At 57.5% G+C, this 20,609-nt stretch overlaps 5 protein-coding genes across 5 annotated transcripts; 2 read left to right on the top strand and 3 right to left on the bottom strand.

Annotated features, from left to right (window-relative positions):
• Positions 1-3,390: 3,390 nt before the first annotated feature.
• On the top strand, positions 3,391-6,085 carry ACO1O0_004518 (transcription factor domain-containing protein; the record flags this gene model as incomplete). The annotated part of the gene is made up of 3 exons (XM_083193957.1): positions 3,391-3,399; positions 3,474-5,876; positions 5,942-6,085. The coding sequence occupies 3 exons, from the start codon at positions 3,391-3,393 to the stop codon at positions 6,083-6,085; spliced, it is 2,556 nt and encodes an 851-aa protein (XP_083050905.1).
• A 1,548-nt stretch (positions 6,086-7,633) lies between these two features.
• ACO1O0_004517 (uncharacterized protein) lies at positions 7,634-8,608 on the top strand (the record flags this gene model as incomplete). The annotated part of the gene is made up of 1 exon (XM_083193956.1): positions 7,634-8,608. The coding sequence occupies one exon, from the start codon at positions 7,634-7,636 to the stop codon at positions 8,606-8,608; it is 975 nt and encodes a 324-aa protein (XP_083050904.1).
• Positions 8,609-9,103: 495 nt separating this feature from the next.
• ACO1O0_004516 (uncharacterized protein) lies at positions 9,104-9,848 on the bottom strand (the record flags this gene model as incomplete). The annotated part of the gene is made up of 3 exons (XM_083193955.1): positions 9,104-9,269; positions 9,350-9,603; positions 9,672-9,848. The coding sequence occupies 3 exons, from the start codon at positions 9,846-9,848 to the stop codon at positions 9,104-9,106; spliced, it is 597 nt and encodes a 198-aa protein (XP_083050903.1).
• A 920-nt stretch (positions 9,849-10,768) lies between these two features.
• ACO1O0_004515 (guanine deaminase) lies at positions 10,769-12,261 on the bottom strand (the record flags this gene model as incomplete). The annotated part of the gene is made up of 2 exons (XM_083193954.1): positions 10,769-11,928; positions 12,027-12,261. The coding sequence occupies 2 exons, from the start codon at positions 12,259-12,261 to the stop codon at positions 10,769-10,771; spliced, it is 1,395 nt and encodes a 464-aa protein (XP_083050902.1).
• A 591-nt stretch (positions 12,262-12,852) lies between these two features.
• On the bottom strand, positions 12,853-19,188 carry FAS1_2 (acyl transferase domain-containing protein; the record flags this gene model as incomplete). The annotated part of the gene is made up of 1 exon (XM_083193953.1): positions 12,853-19,188. One exon carries the CDS (start codon positions 19,186-19,188, stop codon positions 12,853-12,855), a length of 6,336 nt encoding a protein of 2,111 aa, XP_083050901.1.
• Between the last annotated feature and the right edge of the window lie 1,421 nt (positions 19,189-20,609).

Below are 20,609 nucleotides of genomic sequence, written 5' to 3'. Positions count from 1 at the left end.
CACTTCCCTAGCGTGTTCGGCATCTCCAACAGGGACCAAGTTTGGCCCCAAACTAGACCACATACCATCATTAATAGTACTCTGTGGCTTCTGTTACATCCGGATGTCCGGGTCAATGCAAGTGGCTGCATAAGGTTGTTGGCAGAGGCCGTTGGTACGAATACATGGCATCAAATATGAATCGGTGTGGTTTCTCCCTACAGGGCTTATAACCGCGCCTGCCTTCCGCTTAAGACAGTGAAGATGTCCTCCCCTATTATGCTCGTCACGCGAGGAGGGAGACTTGCTGATCACAGGGCTGACAGTGCTGAGGTCAGGACCCGAGGACAGAGGTCCCGAGAGACGTGAAGCTTGCTGGATAAATGATGGGACCAGGATCCCCTGTTTGGGGGGTGCATGAACAATGGCAAATGATTGGTGTGAAACCCCTGGCGCACCGTGATCGTGTGGGCATTTCGGCCCGCAGACCGGTTGTCATCATCTGTTGAATTGCTGATCGCTGGGGTTGGAGTTGGAGAAAAAGAGGGGACTCCCGCCGATCTCGAGACGAGCCGAGACCGTCCCTATGAGACTTTATCAGACCACCACAGCCTGATTTACCCGGGGATAAGAATAGCGAGGCTGCAGAGAAAGCCGAACGGGTTAGAAAAGGACCGGCAGTCTCAAAAGAGACTGGGGAACCGCGGCAGTAGAGTTGGCGAACGGCAGTTGGGGTCTTTGGTACTCGTAACGGTGGAGGAGTCGAGGACGGATACGGATAGCTACTCCGTAACTGGAGCGGATGTATCCTCCGCTTCCAGGGTCTTCTCCTAACAGCTGTGGTCACCTGATCTCATCATGCGCTTCACCACTTGGGGCAAGAGAAGGAAGGTGTCACAGAGCCCAGGAATTCGGCTGGAAGGAGCCAACGGCTGTTGATTTCCCCAGACAGGTTCTCTTCCCCAGGTTGGGGTAGGCACGATTGGCACGCTGCAAGGCAGGAGAAACGGGCCACCGCGCCTCACCGACTTGATACCTGTGGCGAGTTTCTCCCACACCAGAGGAAGACCTGCCATCACACGTTGATCAATCTCTGTCCTCCGCTTCCCCAGACGGCATTCGCACCAGAGCCCGCCGTGATGCTTGCGGATGCAGGCAACAGTGGGTCACACAGTGGCTCTCGTTGGCTTGGGTTCCCCAACAGGTAAACAGGGGCACGGTCAGCAACGATTTTGTTTCCTCAGATCGGATGCTGCTTCCCGTCAGCCGACAGACTCCTCCGTTGCAAACTTGCCGACTAACTTTCCCATCGAGGCCACCCCAGATCAGCAACAAACTGGGCGACGATGTCACGCCGCGGGTCTCGTGACAACTGTCAATCTTCAGTGCCATGTGCGGCCAGTCGACGAGCCGACCACTAGCTACGGGGCGCCTCGCACTCGATTGGATTCTTTTGGGGCACGGTGAATTGACCCCACCTCCGGTGACCCTTATTGGCGTCGGTCTTCAGCTACGGATACAACGAGTATGTATTATTATTACTTAGTACTCGCATGTACGAGTCGTGCGCCAAAACACGCCCTCCGCCAAGAACCTGGCCAGGATGGTCGGTCAAAATGTCCGGTGGGTTCCATGAGTCGGCCTTTGGGCCCAACTCGTCGCGTCTCTAACAAAACGTACTCCATACTCCGTACACCCCGACACCCAGACCAATGCACGCAACCCGAAGGGTTCCCCCGACTGGTGCACACGGAGAGGAATTCACTTGCCCATGATGGGTCGCTCTAGTGAAGACTCAATACTCGAAGTAATACGATCTATCCAAGTTACTGACGGTGGTCATGTTCGACTACGAGTAGCAACTCGTAAGTCGTAACTACTAGCCGTGGCGGCACCTAGAAGTGGACTGACTTCGCAACGAACGTTCTCAACGTGAGTGGGTTGTGGCCCGTAGGAATGTCTCGCGCGAGTGGGCACATCCGCACCAGTCTCAGGCCTTGCGCTGTAGGTACCTCTCCACCTCCACATGGCCGCTGGAACGCCCTCGTTCCACGCCATGCATCCACATTCCACGCCAGAGACAGACCCTGCCCTGTCGGCCTGCCCTGCCAGCTAGCTACCACACCCAGCTGTCTCCTGTGCCATTTCCTGGCTGGCGGGGTGCGATGCAACTTGGGGGCCTGGGGCCACTCTCTACTCTCCTCTGTCTTCCTCCTCCGAACTGGGCTCGCTTTGTCGACTTGGAGCTTCTTACGGATGTGGTCAGAATGCATCCGCACATCCATACGGGGTACGGGGTACGGGGTTACCTATAACACCACTTTTAACGTCCCCTGAGCGTAGTATTGTAACAGGGCCCTGGGCTGGGGCATACGAGCACCTACTAGTCAGTAGTTGGCCCTGGCCCTTGGCTCCGTCGACCCCAGCGTCCCCCGGTTCTCTTGGCCACCACCCGCCTAGAACCGTTTGGAAAGCGGAAACGGAGTCGTTTTTTAGTCACAAGCATCTGGATTCTGGGGTCCCGACTTCCAAGAGCGGGCCCTTTCCAAGAATATTACCAGAAAACCACCCACTTTCGCGACCTCCCCCTCCTCCCCCTTCAACTCTGCTGCTGCTGCAGGTAGATTGCGCTGCTCAATCTAAATGACCTTGCCAATACTAGGCCTCCCCAGCTGGCGAGCCAATTGACTCCCTATAACCCTTGACCACGGCTCGCGACTGAGATCGCGACTGAGCACGACTTCTGCCTCGCCTTGACATCTGGAGTTTACCACTCGGCCCGTACCCTCGGCTTCTAGTCGCGCCTGTGATGCCGGAACTTGGATTGCGAACCTCGGGAGAACCTTTTCAAGTACGGCCTGGCAGATCCGCGTAGAGTCTGCAGGCTTCGTCAAACTCAAGAGCAGCGGGATCCAGCGGGCGGCTAGTAACATCAACTCGAACCACTATCTCGCGAAAAAAAAAACGACGACCCAGCGATTCAGAGCCACGAACACGCAGCCAGACATCAGTGCATACACTCTCTCGACAACTTTCTTTCTTCGCCCATCTCAAGTCGTTGCCTGAACTGGAGTACTCCCACGTGACCGCGTCGCAAGAGGTAGTCAGCCCTCAACCGGTCGTCACGATGTTGTCCAACCCGCTCCAACGCTTCTCCCCCTACCAAAACCTACCGCAGTCTAGCCTCATGCCTAATGGCCATGTACCGCAGAATTCGATGCATCAAAATAGCCTCGACTCTCTGGCTCATCCCTCGCAATACGGCATTCATCAACTCCACCAGAACATTGGTGCGTCAAGCCCACAACTGGCAAGATCTGCGCCAAATTCCAAGCAGAGGCACCAACCCTATGGTCCCAATGGGAGAGCGACAGGGGCGAACGGACAGGTCAGGAGGAGAATTAGCCGGGCATGCGACCAGTGTAATCAGTTGAGGACAAAGTGCGACGGCCAGAATCCGTGCGCCCATTGCATAGGTGAGTTTTCGTCCCCAGGGCGAGGCTTCATTCGGTCTTCTGACGCGTGCAGAATTTGGACTGGGTTGCGAATACGCCCGTGAAAGGAAGAAACGTGGCAAAGCTTCTCGCAAAGATCTAGCCGCTCGAGCGGCGGCCGAGGCAGGGAATGGACACAAGCCCGACGGCTCTGGAGACGACCAGGAAGGCAAAGAGCAGCCCTCCAACAACCCCTTGGCCCCTTCTACCAAACAAAGCCAGCCGGCCAACCAAGGAAAGTCGCATGCTGCCAAAGACCATCCGGTAGATTCTCTCGGCGATGCCACGATCTCACAAGATGCCTCAACCGAAGCGCTCGGAGCACTTGATGGGATGGGCGGCCAGCCCCAAGCCAACAACACTCACAATATGGACAGAGATCCGCTCGAAAATGGTGCCTCCCTCGATCTGAACGGCTTTTCCAACGTCCCCCAAGATTATGAAAGACAAGATCTCGGAGGCCAAATGATAGGCAGCCGCCAATATAACCAGAACCAAGGCGGCATCTCGACATACCCAGACATCCCATACCCCATGCAGGGGCAAAGTCCTCCAGGCTACCACAACGGCACCGGCGGATTTCGAATCGGGAACAGTCCCATGACAGGATATCCGATGGCAGCAGGCGCAGGATCCCCCGGCTGGGGCATAAACTTCCCATCCCCACCGGCGCAGTTCGGGTCTCACGTTTCTCACCCCAACTACAACCAGGCCAACCTACGATACCCCGTCCTCGAGCCCCTCCTCCCGCACCTGGGAAACATAATACCGATACCGCTAGCCTGCGACCTAATCGACCTCTACTTCTCTTCGTCCTCCTCTGCGCAGATGCACCCGATGTCGCCGTACGTCTTAGGATTCGTCTTTCGAAAGCGTGCATTCCTGCACCCAACAAAACCGCGGCGATGCCAACCCGCACTTCTCGCCAGTATGCTGTGGGTAGGAGCTCAAACAAGCGACGCATCGTTTCTCACGAGTGTACCGTCAGCACGAAGCAAAACCTGCCAGAAACTGCTCGAGTTGACTGTCAGCCTTCTCAACCCGTTGATCCATACCCCCTCAGGACATCCATCGCCGGGAGGCAGCCCAGCAGCAGCCGACGGCGTTGCGCTCGGTGGTCTCGGCGTGGCTCTCCCTGGCACCATCAGCATGGATGCTTTGACTGGCGAGTCTGGAGCATTTGGAGCGGCCGGCAATCTCGACGACGTTATTACGTACATTCACCTGGCTACGGTTGTGTCTGCGAGCGAATACAAGGGAGCCAGTCTGAGATGGTGGAACGCTGCTTGGTCTCTGGCCAGAGAACTCAAGCTTGGTCGGGAGCTTCCCCCCAGCGTACCGCCCATAAACGTCGACCATGGCGACGGCGATCACGAAGGGCTGGATGAGCACGACCTGTACCGGAACGCGGACTTTGTAACGGATGAAGAGCGTGAGGAGAGGCGGCGAATCTGGTGGCTTGTCTACATTGTCGACAGACATCTGGCCCTTTGCTACAACCGACCGCTATTTCTCCTCGACATTGAATGTGACGGCCTCCGGCAGCCACTTGACGACTTGGCATGGCAGAGAGGCGACTTTGGAAACTATGGCAGTGCGAACACGGACCCCAGTGTGCTAGGTTCCATGGGCGACGAGCCAGGCAGAGAGGGTCATATCCCGGTGGGGCCTGGGTTTGAATGCCGGGGGCATGGAATCTTCGGCTATTTTCTCCCGCTAATGACTATTCTCGGCGAAGTTGTTGACCTGCACCACGCCAGGAATCATCCTCGGTTTGGCGTCGGGTTCCGATCTGCCGGCGAGTGGGAGAACCAAGCAGCCGAAATCACTCGACATCTAGAATCCTACGAGCATAGTCTGAAGAGATTTGCTCAGCAGCAGCAGCATTTACCTAAGCCTTCGGAGGAAAAGGCTGAACAGGGGGGACACCATGAAAACGGCGAGCACCACGCGAATGGGGCTGGGACAGAGGCTGGAACTCCGTCCGTCCACTCGGTGCATACGAACTCTTCTAGTCGGCTAACAGAAAGCGACATCCAAGGCCGAATTGTCATCGCGTATGGGACGCACGTCATGCATGTCCTCCACATCCTTCTGGCTGGCAAGTGGGATCCGATCAACCTCATCGATGACCAAGACTTGTGGATCTCATCGCAGGGATTCATCACGGCCACCAGCCACGCCGTGTCGGCCGCCGAGGCCATCAGCCAGATTCTTGAGTTTGACCCAGGGTTGGAGTTCATGCCATTCTTCTTCGGCATCTACCTTTTGCAGGGCTCTTTTTTACTGCTCCTAATCGCCGACAAGCTGCAGGTCGACGCGTCTCCCAGCGTTGTGCGGGCGTGCGAGACCATTGTTCGAGCTCATGAAGCGTGTGTCGTGACACTCAACACGGAATATCAGGTAAGACGATTCAATGTGGTGTGGTTGTTTCTTGGCGAGATGACCGTGGCTGACCACGTCTCCAGCGCAACTTTAGCAAGGTCATGCGAAGCGCCCTAGCACAGGTCCGGGGCCGAGTACCAGAAGACCTCCACGAGCAACATCAACGGCGCCGAGAGCTTTTGGCACTCTATCGCTGGACGGGGGACGGGACGGGGCTTGCTCTGTGAGAGTGTGGGAGCACAGGCGACAAGGTTGCTGCGTAATCTTGGGGAGTGAATCGAATGGTGATGAAATGGATTAAGTAACACGTATATACTGGCGACGACGCGAACAACGAACGACACGAAAGAGAAAATATCCAGCGGGCGAAAATATGGGAAATACTAAATAACTACTGGGGCTTGGGTGTTAGCACGGGTCCTTTGGGAGGATAATGCCAGGGAAGGTGGTGTCAAAGAGGAACGCCGTACGTATTACGTATCATGAAGGCGAACCCGGATTTTTATTTCGCTTGGGGGGATTTGAATTTGCTGTTTTCTTCTTCTTCTCACGTATTCATTCGCGTTCCCTCGGTGAAGGAAGTGTTTAGCGTTTTGTTCGAAGTGCGATGGATCATCTTTGCTTGCAAAACCTCCCTCCCTGCACGTGAGCACTATCAACCTCGCACATGAAATGCTGTTTCCTTTGTGCCTTCTCATCGCGGTTTCCTGATTCGTGTTATTGTTGAATGTGTAAAGGAGGGTCAGGTGGTTCCGTATCGCAGTTGACCAGTGTCAAGTGTTCTGAGTTGGGATGATTTTTTTTTTGGGGGGGGGGGGGGGGGGGAGGCTGCGTCACACACGAGGGGAGTCGTGACAACGCAAATGAACTTTCCCTCGATAAGCGGTAGGCATCTTGAGGAGCTTTAAAAGCTCCTAAATGTTTCACTAGGGGATTCCTTTAGCTGTTGCAGGGGGCTATTTACTCGAGTGTTGGCCAACTGTCGGGCACTTGGGAACTGGGGAACGTTGGGATGAACAATATGAACATTATGAATACCGGTCACATGGCTCCGCCTAGAGCATTGTCTTGTCCTTTGTTCTTTTTGAGCCTCTGAATCACTTACTCCTCCTCTTTTCCTCTTGCTCCTACCCTCGACTTGGGCCCCCTTTTGCTACCGACGGCGAATCACCCGCCCGTTCGATAACATTTTCACTGGCTACCAACCACTGGCCTATTTGCTACTGACTGCCTCGTTAGATGTATGAATTACTGTTTCTTTCCTTTTGTTTGGGCCAGCTCGCTTTGGTGTGCCTTCACCGTCGTACCCCCCTTCCCTTCCCGTTCCCCCAAGCTTGAATCACAAACACGGTGCTACTCTGAGTCAACCCGGCTGTTTGGGTCTATCTGATAGATCTTGGCTGCCTTATTAGCTTCTTGCGCTACTTAAGGTGCGTCTCGTGACACTTCTTCCCATGCTTCCTCTGCGCAATTGCCCCCGAACCGACATTACATCACAATCAACTGCCATAAGATCACGAGCAGAGAGCAGCTGGGGAAGACTCCCTGACTCAGCCCTTCTTTTTTGTCTGCCTAGCAAGAATCATGAGGGTGGGCTTCTGCTCCCTCAGGCGGCAAACCGCGACCCTTTTTTTACTGGGGATACCTCCCACGCTGAATCGAGTTGCGCTGACTTGGCGAACTTATCTAGCCACGTCCAGAGTTCTGTACGCCAACCAACCTGTATAACAATCTGCAACGGAAGGATACTGGTAATCAACAATAAACCAATCGATATGGCTGGATCTACCAACAACAATCACAAGAAACGCGCTCAGTCGCCAGCTCCTCGCGAGTCACCCAAGAAGAACAAGGTAGCGGGCGATAATGCCAGCGCGCCCGCCCTACCTACGAACATGGGAGCTACTTCGATGCCGGTCCTCTCTCGGGCCCGAACCTATAATACTCGCCGGGACACAGGAATGGTCCCTTCCTCGGCCTACGGGCAGTCTTACCAGCACTCCAATGCCTACACGTCTCCCAGCATGACCCCCGCCCAGCCACCGTCTTCCCGGTGCGGCTTCAAGATCGGCCCCGTGGCCTTTGAGCAGGTCAACCTCCACATGCCCCCAAACCTGAGCCCAGAAGACCGGACCGCCCTGGGGACGAAGTGGGAGGCAGAGCTAGAGCGCCAGGCGGCCAACCCACCGGCCCTGCCCCCCTCGCGGGTCCCCGCCCTGCCGCCCAAGGAGATGTCCGAGGAGTACCTGGACATCACCGACGACATCCCCGAGGAGGAGAAGGTCCGGCGGCGGGACCACAACAACCGGGTGTCGGCCTCGCTACAGCGCATCGAGCGCGAGCGCAACAACCAGGCCGCCAAGAAGAGCCGCGAGACGCGCCTCGAGGCGCTCCGGATCACGCGCGAGATCCTCAACAGGAAGGAGGCCGAGTGCGCCTGGATGCGCCTCAAGGTCATCGAGCTGGGCGGGTCGGCCGACGAGTGGGACGCCATACCGGAGGGGGGCAGGGCCAGGATGGTCCAGGTGGTGGAGGAGAGGGTCAACGAGGCGGACCTGAGGCGCGCAGAGGACAGGAAGAAGGAGGAGTCGCACCGCCGCTCCGAGAGGAACAGGCTGAGGGCGGAGCAGCGGGACCGGTCCAAGGGCCTCCCTGCCTCGGCGTCGCCCGTGTCCCAGTCCGACGGGAGCGTCCTGTCGTCACCGCCCATGGGCGATGTGAACACCGACTTCATGACCCCCGGGCTTTAGTTGTGGCCGATGGATGTGAACCCCGAATACATGCCCCACGGATTGTAGTGGGAGCAAAAGACACAAAGCTGGCAACAAACATGATACACCTGGTAGCGGAGGGCGTTGTGCGCAGAGGGATCTTTTTTTGTTATTGTTTTTGGAAGCATGGCCGGGCAGGGTAAACGGAGTCTGGCAGGGAATACAGTGACGTTTTGGACTGACTGGATGGACTTGATACCATAGCATAGGCTATCTTTAGCAAGGGAGTCAAGGGGGGAGCAGTTTCGCTTTTGATTTGTCTTTCATTTGCAGCACCCGTTGGGGATGTTTACGGGGAATAATTATGGGTGTAAAGTAGACGAGTGAGGTATCTTGGGAATAATAGCCCGAGTTGAGCGATGAAACATGCCTTCCAAAACTCCTGGTATCGTACCGAATAAGGAAATATGAAGCACCAGAGATGATTGTGTATAGGTAGATTGTGATATCAAATCTGCCCTGCTGCCGGTGGGATCACTGCTGAGGGTACTGGTACTGGTTCTGGGGAGGGTACTGGCTGGGGGTCTGGGTTGCGTCTTCAGGTTTCCTCTGGCCGAGCTCGGCCTCGTTAAAGCCAGAGCCAGAGCCGTCGCGCAGACAGGCGCGGGTGAAGAAGCCGACGGTGACAATGAGCGCGACCCTTTTCCTCACTGTCAGCACAAGCTCGTTCTATTTACACCGGCACAAAAAAAATTGATGAGATGCGATGCGAGAACTCACCAGACAAAGGCACCTAGGGCGGCGCCGGCTGCGAGGGAGCCGTAGTAGCCATTGTAGACGTCGTCGGCGGAGCTGCCCGTGCCGCGGCGCAAGGCCTCGAGCGAGGCGGCCCAGCGGGCGGCCCAGGCCCAGCTCGAGAGCCAGAAGACGCAGTCCAGGAGGAGGAGCACGATGAAGGCGAGGCGGAAGTAGAACTGGGGGAAGAAGAACTCCGAGGCCAGCATGGCGCCGAGGATGAGCCACGTTAAGATGACCTAGATGGGTTGTTAAACACTGAGGATGTCTTACAAAGGAGAAGGAAAGGGGGAGACAAAAGACGTACATCGAAGATGAGGAAGCCGGCGGGCCCAGAGCTGAAGCCGATGATGTAGTCGTCAAAGATGGAGAGGTTGTAAGCGGATGCGATCAGGACGCCGAGGCAGACGATGATGATGCCTCCGCGCAGGAAGAGCATCCACCTGGGCATCGCAGGGACGCTGGTAGCGGTTAGGCCGGACATGATGTGGTTCGGTTGGGAGCGTGCGTAAGCTGGGTCGAAGCTGGGGGGATGTCCCAGAAGGGAAGTTGGCGATGGAAGTTCGCGGTTGGGCGACGATGGATGGAAACAGCACAAGTTGCGGCAGCAGAATTCGCCGACAGGGCGGACTGGCGAGGGGAGGGGATAATATAACCATGCAGATGTGTCTGTTCATCATCCCGCAGCCTTGTGACAGTCACAGCCAGCAGGAACCATGTAATAAGACCTACAGCCTGTGCGCCCAGAAGGCGTCGTGAGTCGCCAGGTGAGGCATCCCTGGACCCATGTGCCTCGCCAATGCACCAATGCACCGCCAATGCACCAATGCACCAATGCGCCTGCCAGCTTGCGTGGCACCAGCACTGCCGTAATAATCACGGGCACCCAAACGCCCAGCTGGCCAATCACAGAGGCGCATCTGTGCCATCGCAGCATCGGCAAGCGCTACCCAGTGCAAATAGCGTGCTTATCGCACCTGCAACCACTCACATGAACCCTCTAGCCGGGACGGGGAAGGAGAGGCGTGTCAGCCGCATCAGCTGGGCGTTGGGCTGAATTGATTTCCAGGATACATGCATACGCTCAGTATGCTTATTAGTACGGAGTACTAGGATTTACTTCTGATGGTACGTACATGCAACAGTCGGTCTGCAGGATCATCCCTTGGTAATGGAATTCAATTCCATGTGCCGTTCGCCTTGGCGCGCTGGCTGCTGTTTGATGTGTGTATCATAGTACTAAAGTAGTATGGCTGTCTATTCTATTTCGGGCATCTCTTGTACAAGTCCTGCGCCAAACCATCGTCCGTCACCGTTCATGACCATCCTACATGACCATGCCACACATCCACGGCGATGGATAAGCATCTCCGCCACCCCTCACCCTCACCCTCACCCTCACCCTCACCTCGCGTGCACCAGCCGGCCCCTCACCCAGACCTTCTTGGTGTTACGGTCGTCGCCCACGTACAGCCACTTGGCCATGCGCTCCTCCCAGTCCTCCCACCCAAACACATCCACATTGCCCTCGTCCTCCCCACCACATCCACCATCGCCATCAGCCTCACCGCCCACGCCCCCAAGCCCGACCAGCTGCGCATCCCACTGCTTGCCCACCTCGAAGCCGCCCACGCGCCCCTCCATGCCCACCACCACGGCCCCTCCCCGCGTCGCCAGGTACAGCACCTCCTCCACCGTCAGCTTGCTCGCATCGTCGTCCTCCGCCACGGCCACGTGCCGGCTCACCAGCGCCGCCTGCCTCGCCGCCTCCAGTATCGACGGGCTGTACCCGCCGCTCATGTCCGTCCCCAGCCCGACGTCGATCCCGCACCCCCACAGCCACCTCACCCGCGCGGCGCCGCTCGTCAGCGAGCTGTTGCTGCACGGGCAGTGCGCGACCTTGCTGCCCCTGGCCGCCACCAGCGCCGCCTCCTCCTCGCCGAGGTGCACCGCGTGAGCCAGGATCGTCCGCCGCGTCAGCAGTCCCATGTCGTCGTACACCCCCGCGTACGACGTGCTCTCCGGGAACAGCGACCGCACCAGCTCCACCTCGCCCTTGTTCTCCGAGATGTGCGTCTGCACGGGGAGGTCCATGTCGCGCTGCATCGCCGCCAGCCCGCGCATGGCCTCGCGCGTGCACGACGGCGCGAAGCGCGGCGTCAGGATGGGCCCCACGAGCGAGAAGCTCGGGTCGATGCGCCGCACGTGCTCGACGGTCTGCCGCGTGCGCTCCAGGCTCAGCTCGGGCGACTCGTCGCGGTAGTAGGCCGGGCAGACGGCCTCGCTGTCCATGCAGATGCGGCCGACGAGGGCGCGCTGGCCCAGGCTCAGGCACAGGTCGGCCAGGAGGTTGGTGGCGGCGACGTCGACGGTGGCGTAGTAGGCGGCCGTCGTGGTGCCGTGGCGGAGGGTGCGCCGCACGCAGGCCGTGTACACGCGCCGCGCCTTGGCCAGGTCCGCCAGGCTGGCCTCGAGTGGGAACGTGTACTTGTCCAGCCAGTCGAGGAGCGTGGCCTTGCCGAAGATGCCCACGTTGGGGTACTGCGAGGCGTGGACATGTGTGTCTTGTGACGTGAGGTCAGCCGTGGTTCTGTTGTTCTGTAGACCCTGTGCAAAAGGCCCCCATGAAAGGACGAGACAGCGAAAAAGAAAAAAAACGTACCGATGAAGCCCGGGAAGAAGAACTGGCCCTCCTTGCATGCCACAACGTCGACCTCTGCCTCGGGCCAGCCCAGCGACTCGAGCAGCGCTGTAGTGGCCTCGGCGCCGCAGCCCCTCTCCACCTTGACAATGACGCCGTGCTCATCAACACAAACAACCGAGTCGTGGAGATAGTCGAGTTCCGTGCGGCTCTTGCTGTGGACAAAGGTGCCCACAAACACCTGGCGTCTCACCATGGTGGGTGGATGGTGATTGTGAAAAGTGCGGGGGAGGGCGGAAGTCGATGATGATGATACTTGATGATACTGATGATACCTACTGATGATTGATGAGAGGTGGTGAGGAGGTGAGATTGTCCCGCACCCGGGGCACCTTATTTATTATCTCGGCCGTTCTCCAGGCCCCGCGTTACATCTGTCGCACCGAGGTGAGTTTGCAATTCTGCATGTCCCGCGCCTGCAGATCGTCGTCGATGAGGTACATGAGGCACAAGAGGGCCCCCGGGCGTCTCCACTGTGGTAACTCCCACATTCCCAACGGTGGTCGCCGCCAGCCGATCATCGTCGCTGCCGATCCCCCTCGAGGCTCCGCCTCACATTATCAGATCTCCATCTTGCATGTCACGCACATTAGGTACTTTAATCTTTGATCATGTCTCTAATCTTCATTTGCCAACAAATCTATTCATGTCATATATAGCAAACGCCGCTCTACGGAAAATACACCTCATGCCTATCAAATACCTGCCACATAACGTGGCACTTTTATATCGTCACCCTCCGTCTTCTCGTGAACGTCAACATCCATCATCCGTCAACTCTTTACTACTACGCAGCAGCGCCGGGCCCTTCATAGTCGCCGCTCGCGCTGCTGTCGCTGCCAGCCTTCCCATTTGTCGTCACCGCAGCCGCATCCTCCTCCTGAGTGTACTTGTCCCAGTTGGCCAGCACCGCCCCAATCTTGGGCGAGTTGGTCAGCTTGTACACGTCCTCAAAGTACTCCTTGGTCAGCGCAAACGGCTTGGCCGTCACGTTGGGAATGTACTTTCCAATCAGCTTCGACGGGTCAATCGTCGTCTTGTTGATCTTCTTCATCAGGAACGACCGGAAAGGCTTGACGCCCGACCGCAGGAACGTCGAGTGGAACGGCACGTCGATACCCCTGAGAGGAATCGTCGCGAAGCCGCGCTCCAGCTCCAGTGGCTTCGGCTTCTTCAGCGTCGCCTCCGCACACCCACGGATAATCTCCCGCAGCGCCCCCTTGGCCTCCTCAATGTTGCTGCGCATCTCCTCAATGTCAATCTGCTGCATCTTGAGGAAGTTGGTCACGCCCGCCAGCGTGTCCAGCGCCCTCAGGTCACCAGCACACACGTACTGCATGTTGGCAATGTTGTAGTTGACAATCTCCAGCAGCCACCCCGTCTCGTCCCGGATGTTGCTAACCACAAACTCCAGCGCCTCCTCGTTGAACGTCTTGGAGATGCGGCTGGGGTTGACGGCGCACATGGAGTAGTTGGAGCGTCCGGCAGCGTCGCGCTCCACAGCCACCTGCATGGTGAGGCCACGGTAGAACACGACCGACACCAAACTCTCAATGGGCATGACATCGGCCAGCGCCGCCAGCGCCGAGTACTCGCCGAGCGAGTGTCCCGCAAATGTGCTGTCCCGAGGCACCAGGCCCTTCGACTTCATGTCCTCGAAGCTGGCCTTCTCCATGAGCGTCAGGGCAGGCTGCGTGAACTGCGTTGCCGATAGCAGACCCGTGGGTGACCGGTAGGTATACGACGTGGTGCTCTCGTTGACCTCCTTGAAGATGCGCTCCGACTTGATGGAACCATCGGCGGCCACCGTCTCAAAGGTCATGGCCATGTAGTTCTGGCGAATGGCTTTGCCCCTGGGTCCGCCAAAGTGGATCGTCAACTCCTTGGGGTTATTCTTGACAATATTGGTGATGGAGAAGCCATAGTTGTCCAGCAGGTACTTGTCTGCGCGGTCCCACACCTCCTTGGCAACCGGGCTGCTGGCGTAGAGCTCCATACCCATGCCCTGCTCCTGCGAGCCCTGGCCGGTGAAGACGTAGGCCGTGACGGGCTGCTCAATCTCCGCCTCGCCGAGCAGCACCTTGTCCTCCGTCTCCTTGTTGATAGCCTCGACCTTGATGATCTTGCGGCCAGCAACCATGCCGACATGCTGGAGCTTCACCTGAATGTCGTCGTTGGGGAGCACCATGCCCACCAGCGACGCGTGGAAGCTGCGAACGCGGCCAATGTTGTTCTCCGCAGCCCACGTCTCGACCAGGCTTCGGACCGCAGCGCTCGAGTACATGCCGTGCGTAATGGTACCAGGCAGGTCAGCGTAGGCGGAGAAGACACGGGAGACGTGGATGGGGTTGTAGTCGCCCGAGACACGAGCGTACTTCTCGTTCGACGCGGGGGCGCGGAGCTGCAGAGGAGTCTTGCCGCTCAGGGGAATGGGGTTCTCGAAGTTGATGGGCTGGTCCAGGGGGGAGCCGTTGCGCGTGAGGTAGTCGATGACGGGGTTTCCGTGCGACTCGCCCGCCTCGTAGTCCACGCTAGCCACCTGGATCACCTCCTTGGTGGGAAGCTCCAGGAGGACCTGTCCCCGAGTCTCGACACTGCTGAAGATGTCCTTGTTCTTGAAACGAACAAGGCTCTGCAGGCGGAATGTCAAGGTCTGGCCCAGGAGCTCAATCTCGCTTGGCAGCTCGTCCGTGTTGAACCACTCCTTGGATCGTAGAACAGCGACGTCACGGCTCGTGGCCAGGTGGACCTGCACAGGCGTCTCGACCTTGCGCTGGAACGTGTTCTCATAGTCGGTGTAAGCCCCACGGTACAGGAACTGAGAAGTGACCTCCATCACCGGCTTGCCGTCGCGCTCGATGGTACCGCAGACCTCGACCATCTTGCCCGATTCCTGGTTGATGATGGCGTTGATCTGGGCGGTGGTGGACACCTCGTCGCCCTTCTTGAGAGGTTCGGCACCTGGGATCATGCGGAACTGGTTTGACAGGTGAACCAACTTGAGCAGGTCACCATCAATGGTGCGAGGAAAGATGGGCTTGGTGATGGCCTTCCAGCCGACAACAATGGCAAAGTCCATGGGGGCGTACACCGTCCTGCCAGGTCGGTCCACAAAGGCCTCGCCAGTGTTACCTACGGCATGGACAAAGTCGTTGATGGCCTCACCAGTGATGGTCGTCTTGCCACCGTCAAATTTGCTCGTGACCAGGGAGTCCAGGTCCAGAGCATCGTCGCCGAACCATGCCCTCCAGTAGAACTCCTTGATGCGGTCGTTGCGGCCCTGCATGACCTCATGGATGGGGGCGTAGCCAGCCTCGGGACGGTAGGTGAACCTCAGAGGCAAAGACACGGGCTTGCCCATGGCAGTAGTATCCTTGATCAGGTTGACGAGAATCTCATTCTCGCCAACCAGCTTCACCTCGATAACCTCGGCGTACTGGTTGTGCCTTGGCTGCTCCTTGACAATGATGACCGTCTTGGCAGGGTTGTTGGGGTACTGAATCTCCACGAACAAGCCACGGGTAGGGGCGAAGATGCGGCGCAGCGGGTTCGTCTGGAACTTCTGGCCCTGAACCACCACATCCGACATCAGAAGCGCGTGCCTCCAGTTTCGGGTGGGGCCGGCCAAGAGAGTAAGCCACGAGTCAAGCTCCGGCATCGTGGCAGTGACGGAGGAAGAGATGCGGTAGGTGTTCTTCTCGGCATTCTGGGTGACAGTCAAGCTGTCAATGTCAACAGGAACCTCCGACTCCACAAGCTTGCCGCCAAAGTACTCCGTGGTGGGGATAGTGGCAGCGTCGCCGTTGTAGTAGTCCTTAGTGAGGGCGTCGATATGGGCGTTGTGAATGCCGTCAAGAATGTCCTTGATGGGTTCGTCAACGACAGTGGAGAACTTGGCGGCAGTAGGTCCCTGAAGGATACAGGTACGGCCGACATCCTGGCCAATGACTGCGTCCAGGTCCTCAGACTGCCACAGAGAGTCCTTCTTGAAGAAGAACTCGAAGTTGTCATCCAAGGCGGGGATGAACGTCACGGGCTTCTGGCCAGGACGCATACAGAGAAGCAGTAAGTGCTGCACATCCTGGGCGTTGATGATCTGGGTCTCAGCCTCAGGGTATTGCGAGAGGATACGGTCAACAGCACTGAAGGGCTCGTCTAGATCCGCGTAGCTCTGCAGAAGAGAAGGCTTGCCAGGAGTGGAAGTGAAACGCTCCTCGACGCGGTGGATAAAGTCGCCAGTCAAGCGGGTGTAGGATGGGTCAATCCAGCGGGACTGGTGCTTGACATACAGGAGATCAACCAGGCGTCTCACAACCTCGGCGTAGGTCATGTCCTCCAAGTCGACGGCCTTCCCAGCCTTGTTGCAGCCGAACCACACCTTCTGGAAATCATCGTTGAGCTTCTTAATGATGTGCTCGCGGTTCTTCTTCAGCTCGGGGATGCGCTTCTCCTTGGGGAGGGAGAAGATCTTCTTATCCATCTCGGCCCAGAAACGCACACCGCGGGTGGCCAGCTTGTGGATCGGCTCGCCCATTTCTGATCGAACCGTGATGACACCACCAGCAGGTCCCTTGTAGGTCTTCTCCCACTCGCCATCATCAAGGCCGGGGGCGTCAATGATGGCTTGCTTGGCGTTCTTGCTCGTGTGTGCCTCCTTGGCCACCATCATGCGGCTACCAAACAGGCAGCCGTCGAAGGGCATCGGTGGGTATCCGTACTTCTTGGCCCACTCACCAGTGAGGTACGGGTACGTGTCATCGGCACCGCCAAAGCCACTGCCAGCAACCAGAATGATGTTGTCCTGGCGACGGATGCGACCGTACATTTGCAGTATGGGTTGATGGAAGTCCTCGAAAGAGTGGTGACCGCCACCACGTCCACCGGTCCACTGGAGCATGACAGGGAAAGTGGGGTTGGCCTTAGCAATATTGATGACAGACTGGATTGCCTCAACTGAGCCAGGCTTGAAGGAAATGTGCTTGAGACCGAGGGTCTCAATGTACTCCTGGGCCACTTCAATCGAAGGAACGCCAGCGCCAATAGTGAGACCCTCTATGGGAACGCCCTCAGCCCGAAGTCTGCCCAGAAGAGGAATCTGCCAGGCCATGGCCCGGGGGTTAACATAGATAAGGTTAACCGCGATACCTCGTCCTGAAGGAATAGCTCCCTCGATCTTGACAAGAGCCTCGGTCATGCGCTTGGCGTTGAAGTAACCACCGCCACCAAGTTCAATGTGGTATCCAGCGTTCATGGTGGCAGCCACAAAGTCCCAAGGAACAGTAGCGGGTGTCATGCCGGCAACCAGGATAGGTGCCAGGCCGAGAAGCCTGCTCATGCGGGTGTCGACATAGGTGGTGTTGTTAGAGGTCTTGACCAGCTTGGGGCTGAACTCCTTGACCCAGTCGATGGCATACTTGACTGCGTGCTCCTCGTCCCTATCAAAGAGCTCCGGCTTGTAGCCTACCTCGGCGATAGTGCCTTCAATTGTGCCGGCGACAATGACGCGAACGCCGGTGCCCTCCTTGTTGCGGCTCGTCAGGTTGCCGAGACCAGAGATGCCTCCCGGACCGAAATCCAAGATATGAGTGGCCTGGGGGAACACAGTCGCAGCCTCCCAGTGAACAGGATCCCGGGTGATAAGGCGGATCAAAGTCGGCACAACATTGCCCTTGACCTGATCACGGAGATCATTGCCAGTGTTGGTGTCAAAAACGGGGATTCCAAGGGATCCAGCGTCAATCGAGATATTCTTGAGATCTTCGTCGATCATCGCAGTCGCCTCTGCGAGGTACTTGCTGTGGAAAGGAGCGGTAATGGGGAGGAAGCGGCTCGCAAAGCGAACCTTGCGTTCGGTATAGGGAATCCTCGTCTGGTCAAGTCCTGTCGGCGCCTTGACCTTTCGCAGGCGCGTATTGAGACCATAGAGCGAGGAAGGCGGGCCCGTCACAACCATGTTGCGCGGGCTGTTGATGAGGGAAATGCTGATGTGACGATCAGACGGCAGATACTGGTTGGTGGCATCAATGTGCTTCTGGACCTCCTCTTGGGACAGGTCACGAATGCTCAGCATAGGGGTGGGAGTGCCCTCGCCGTTCTCCTGAGACTCCCGCAGCATGGTAGGTGTCATGGAAGTCACAGGGAAAGCCTGCTGGCTACGGGCGCCGATCCAGAAGAGGATGGTCAGGGTTGACTTGACGATTTCGCGCCACGAGTCCCAGGACCCGGCAGCGGCCGTGGCGGCGGCCATGACGATACCCTGAGAGTGACCGGTAGTACCGTCAAACCTCTCACGCAGCAGACCGGGGTCCACGCCGAGAACCTTGCAAGTTATCTCGTAGTGGGCCATCTGCACCAGCCCAATCAGCGGGAAACTGACAGGAGCAGAGATCAGATAGTCGACATCGGGTGTCGAGTCCGGGCTGTGGAGCCATGCGATCACGTCCAGGCCCTTGGGGTAGATCTTCTCGGCGCTTGGGTCGTTGGAAAGAGTCTGTAGAAGCTCGGCGGCGGAGGTGACGAGGTCACCGATGAAGCTAGGGTATGTCTGATACAGCTGCCGCAGCTCTTCGAAGTACTCCTCGATATTGCCTTGTCCGCCAAAAATGGTGTAGATCTTGGCCGAGCCATCGTCGGCAGCCCTGAACAGAGCAGATTCGTGGGTCTTGATGGGGCGATTCGCGACGGCGCGGGCGGCATAGTAGCTGCGCACAACCTCGAGCTTCTTGGACTCAATGCCGGGCAAGCTCGCGGCAAGAGCGTGAGCCTCGTTCCCGCGGAGGAATGCCCGTTCAAACTCGTTTAGGACGAGTTTAAGAACCTCCTCGTATGACCCTTGGTCATCGTCCTCGCCCTCCTCAACCTCGGCAGCGATGAAGCCCAGGTAGCGGGCAACAAGCTCGGGTACAGATGAGGGTTCGTCATCCTGGGCTAGTTCGTCGGTGGCGGTCGGTAAACTTGCGAGGAAACGTTCTTTCAGCTGAGAGGCGTGGAAGTGGAGGTTGGTGGGGATGAGGAAGGAGGTATCGAGGGAGCCATGCGTCAGAGTCAATGGCCGGAGAGACGAGTTGGATCTAGGCGTGGAGATACCCGTCTGAGGGCCGGTTCCAGTGCCAGTGCCGTACATGATGGCGGGGAGTAGGAGGGGAAGATCGTTAAGTCTGTGGAGGGAGGTCAAGGTTAGCAACCACGGACCACGCACGCCTAGACGGAAGGCCAAGAGCAATAACCAACCTTATTGATACGATTCCCAGTCTTGAGGAACCGCGCTGTCACCTCTCTCCAAGAGACAGCGGAGGATCTTTGAATTGCCTTAGCGCAATGGCGGCTGGCACACCCCAAAGATGGCAAGTTGGGGGTATTAATACAGGCAAGACGGCGTAAAGGGTAGCTCCGGCGGGTAGAGCAAACCACAGACGCTCAATTAACGAAGAAGGGAATGAATGGATTATGGAGAGAAGATCTCGTGATGGCACAAAAAGGTACGAGATCACTTTGGAGGGGAGGTGAGGATAAGGATAGAGGGTCGGAGGCGGGTGGTGGGAAATTTCGATTGAGAACGGGATGGGATGGGACGGTGTTGACTGCCACTATTACGATGTGTGGCCAAAATGGGTTTGGTGACTTTACCCAGTGGGCACAGTGGACAGCCCTGCCTGGGAACTCACTCAACGACGAGTGGCGGTGGTACGTAGCTACGTACTGTGGCCGATACCGCGGACGAAGTACATCCAGGCACAACACAGCGACCACTGGCAGAGGATCTTTAGTCAATGCGGCAAAGCTGGCTGGCTGGAAGCCAAAATTTTAGTTCTGTTGGGGATGGACTGAGGGACCAGCGGCCAACTGAGCCAAGAAGCCTCCCGGGCCCCCTCGCTATGGTGGGTTGTGGTGGGACAGTGGGTTGCGCTGGCTCTGATCCCCAAGGGGTCCACGACTCATTCTTGACAGGGATCGCGCTAGATCTGATTGAGGGTCCAGGTGCAAGTAGTGGTACATCCGCTTTTGTTTATGTTGACTGTTGAGTTTCATAATGCAGCCCATATTACACCCGTTAACGCCCGCGGATTAATTTATGCGACTCGTAATACGGAGCCGAGGAACAACCTCGGTATCCGAGGCCAGCGCGCCCTTATCTTCTTTCAATTCAATGGATGCATTGCGCCCGTTCAGCACAAAACCGCAGGAGCGCCAGGCCGCCATTGCAATTGTTGAACCAGATGCAACCCACTCGCCACATCGGCGCCACAGCGGCTGCCACTGCACCTGGAACCAGAGGCTTGGTTCCGATGCACATCGTCGCCGCAAGGCCCGCAACAGCAACCACACAGTCCCGGGCAATTTCTGCCCTCCGGGCCCACCGAGTCACGTTCCACGTTTCCTTCCACACCGCGAAAAACCCAAACTGCCTTCTCAAATGATTAGAGTCATTGGACTTGACAGAACAATGTCCACACAACCGTCAGCACCACGGCAAGAAACGCGTAAACCCCGAAAGGAAAAGAAAGGTACAGGTACATGATCCTCACCAGACAGCGAAATTGCGCT

This window comes from Amphichorda felina (assembly GCF_050947745.1).
Source record: "Amphichorda felina strain 45539 chromosome Unknown scaffold_4, whole genome shotgun sequence".
Taxonomy (NCBI): Eukaryota; Fungi; Ascomycota; class Sordariomycetes; order Hypocreales; family Bionectriaceae; genus Amphichorda; species Amphichorda felina.
This window is presented reverse-complemented; position numbering and strand designations above follow the sequence as displayed.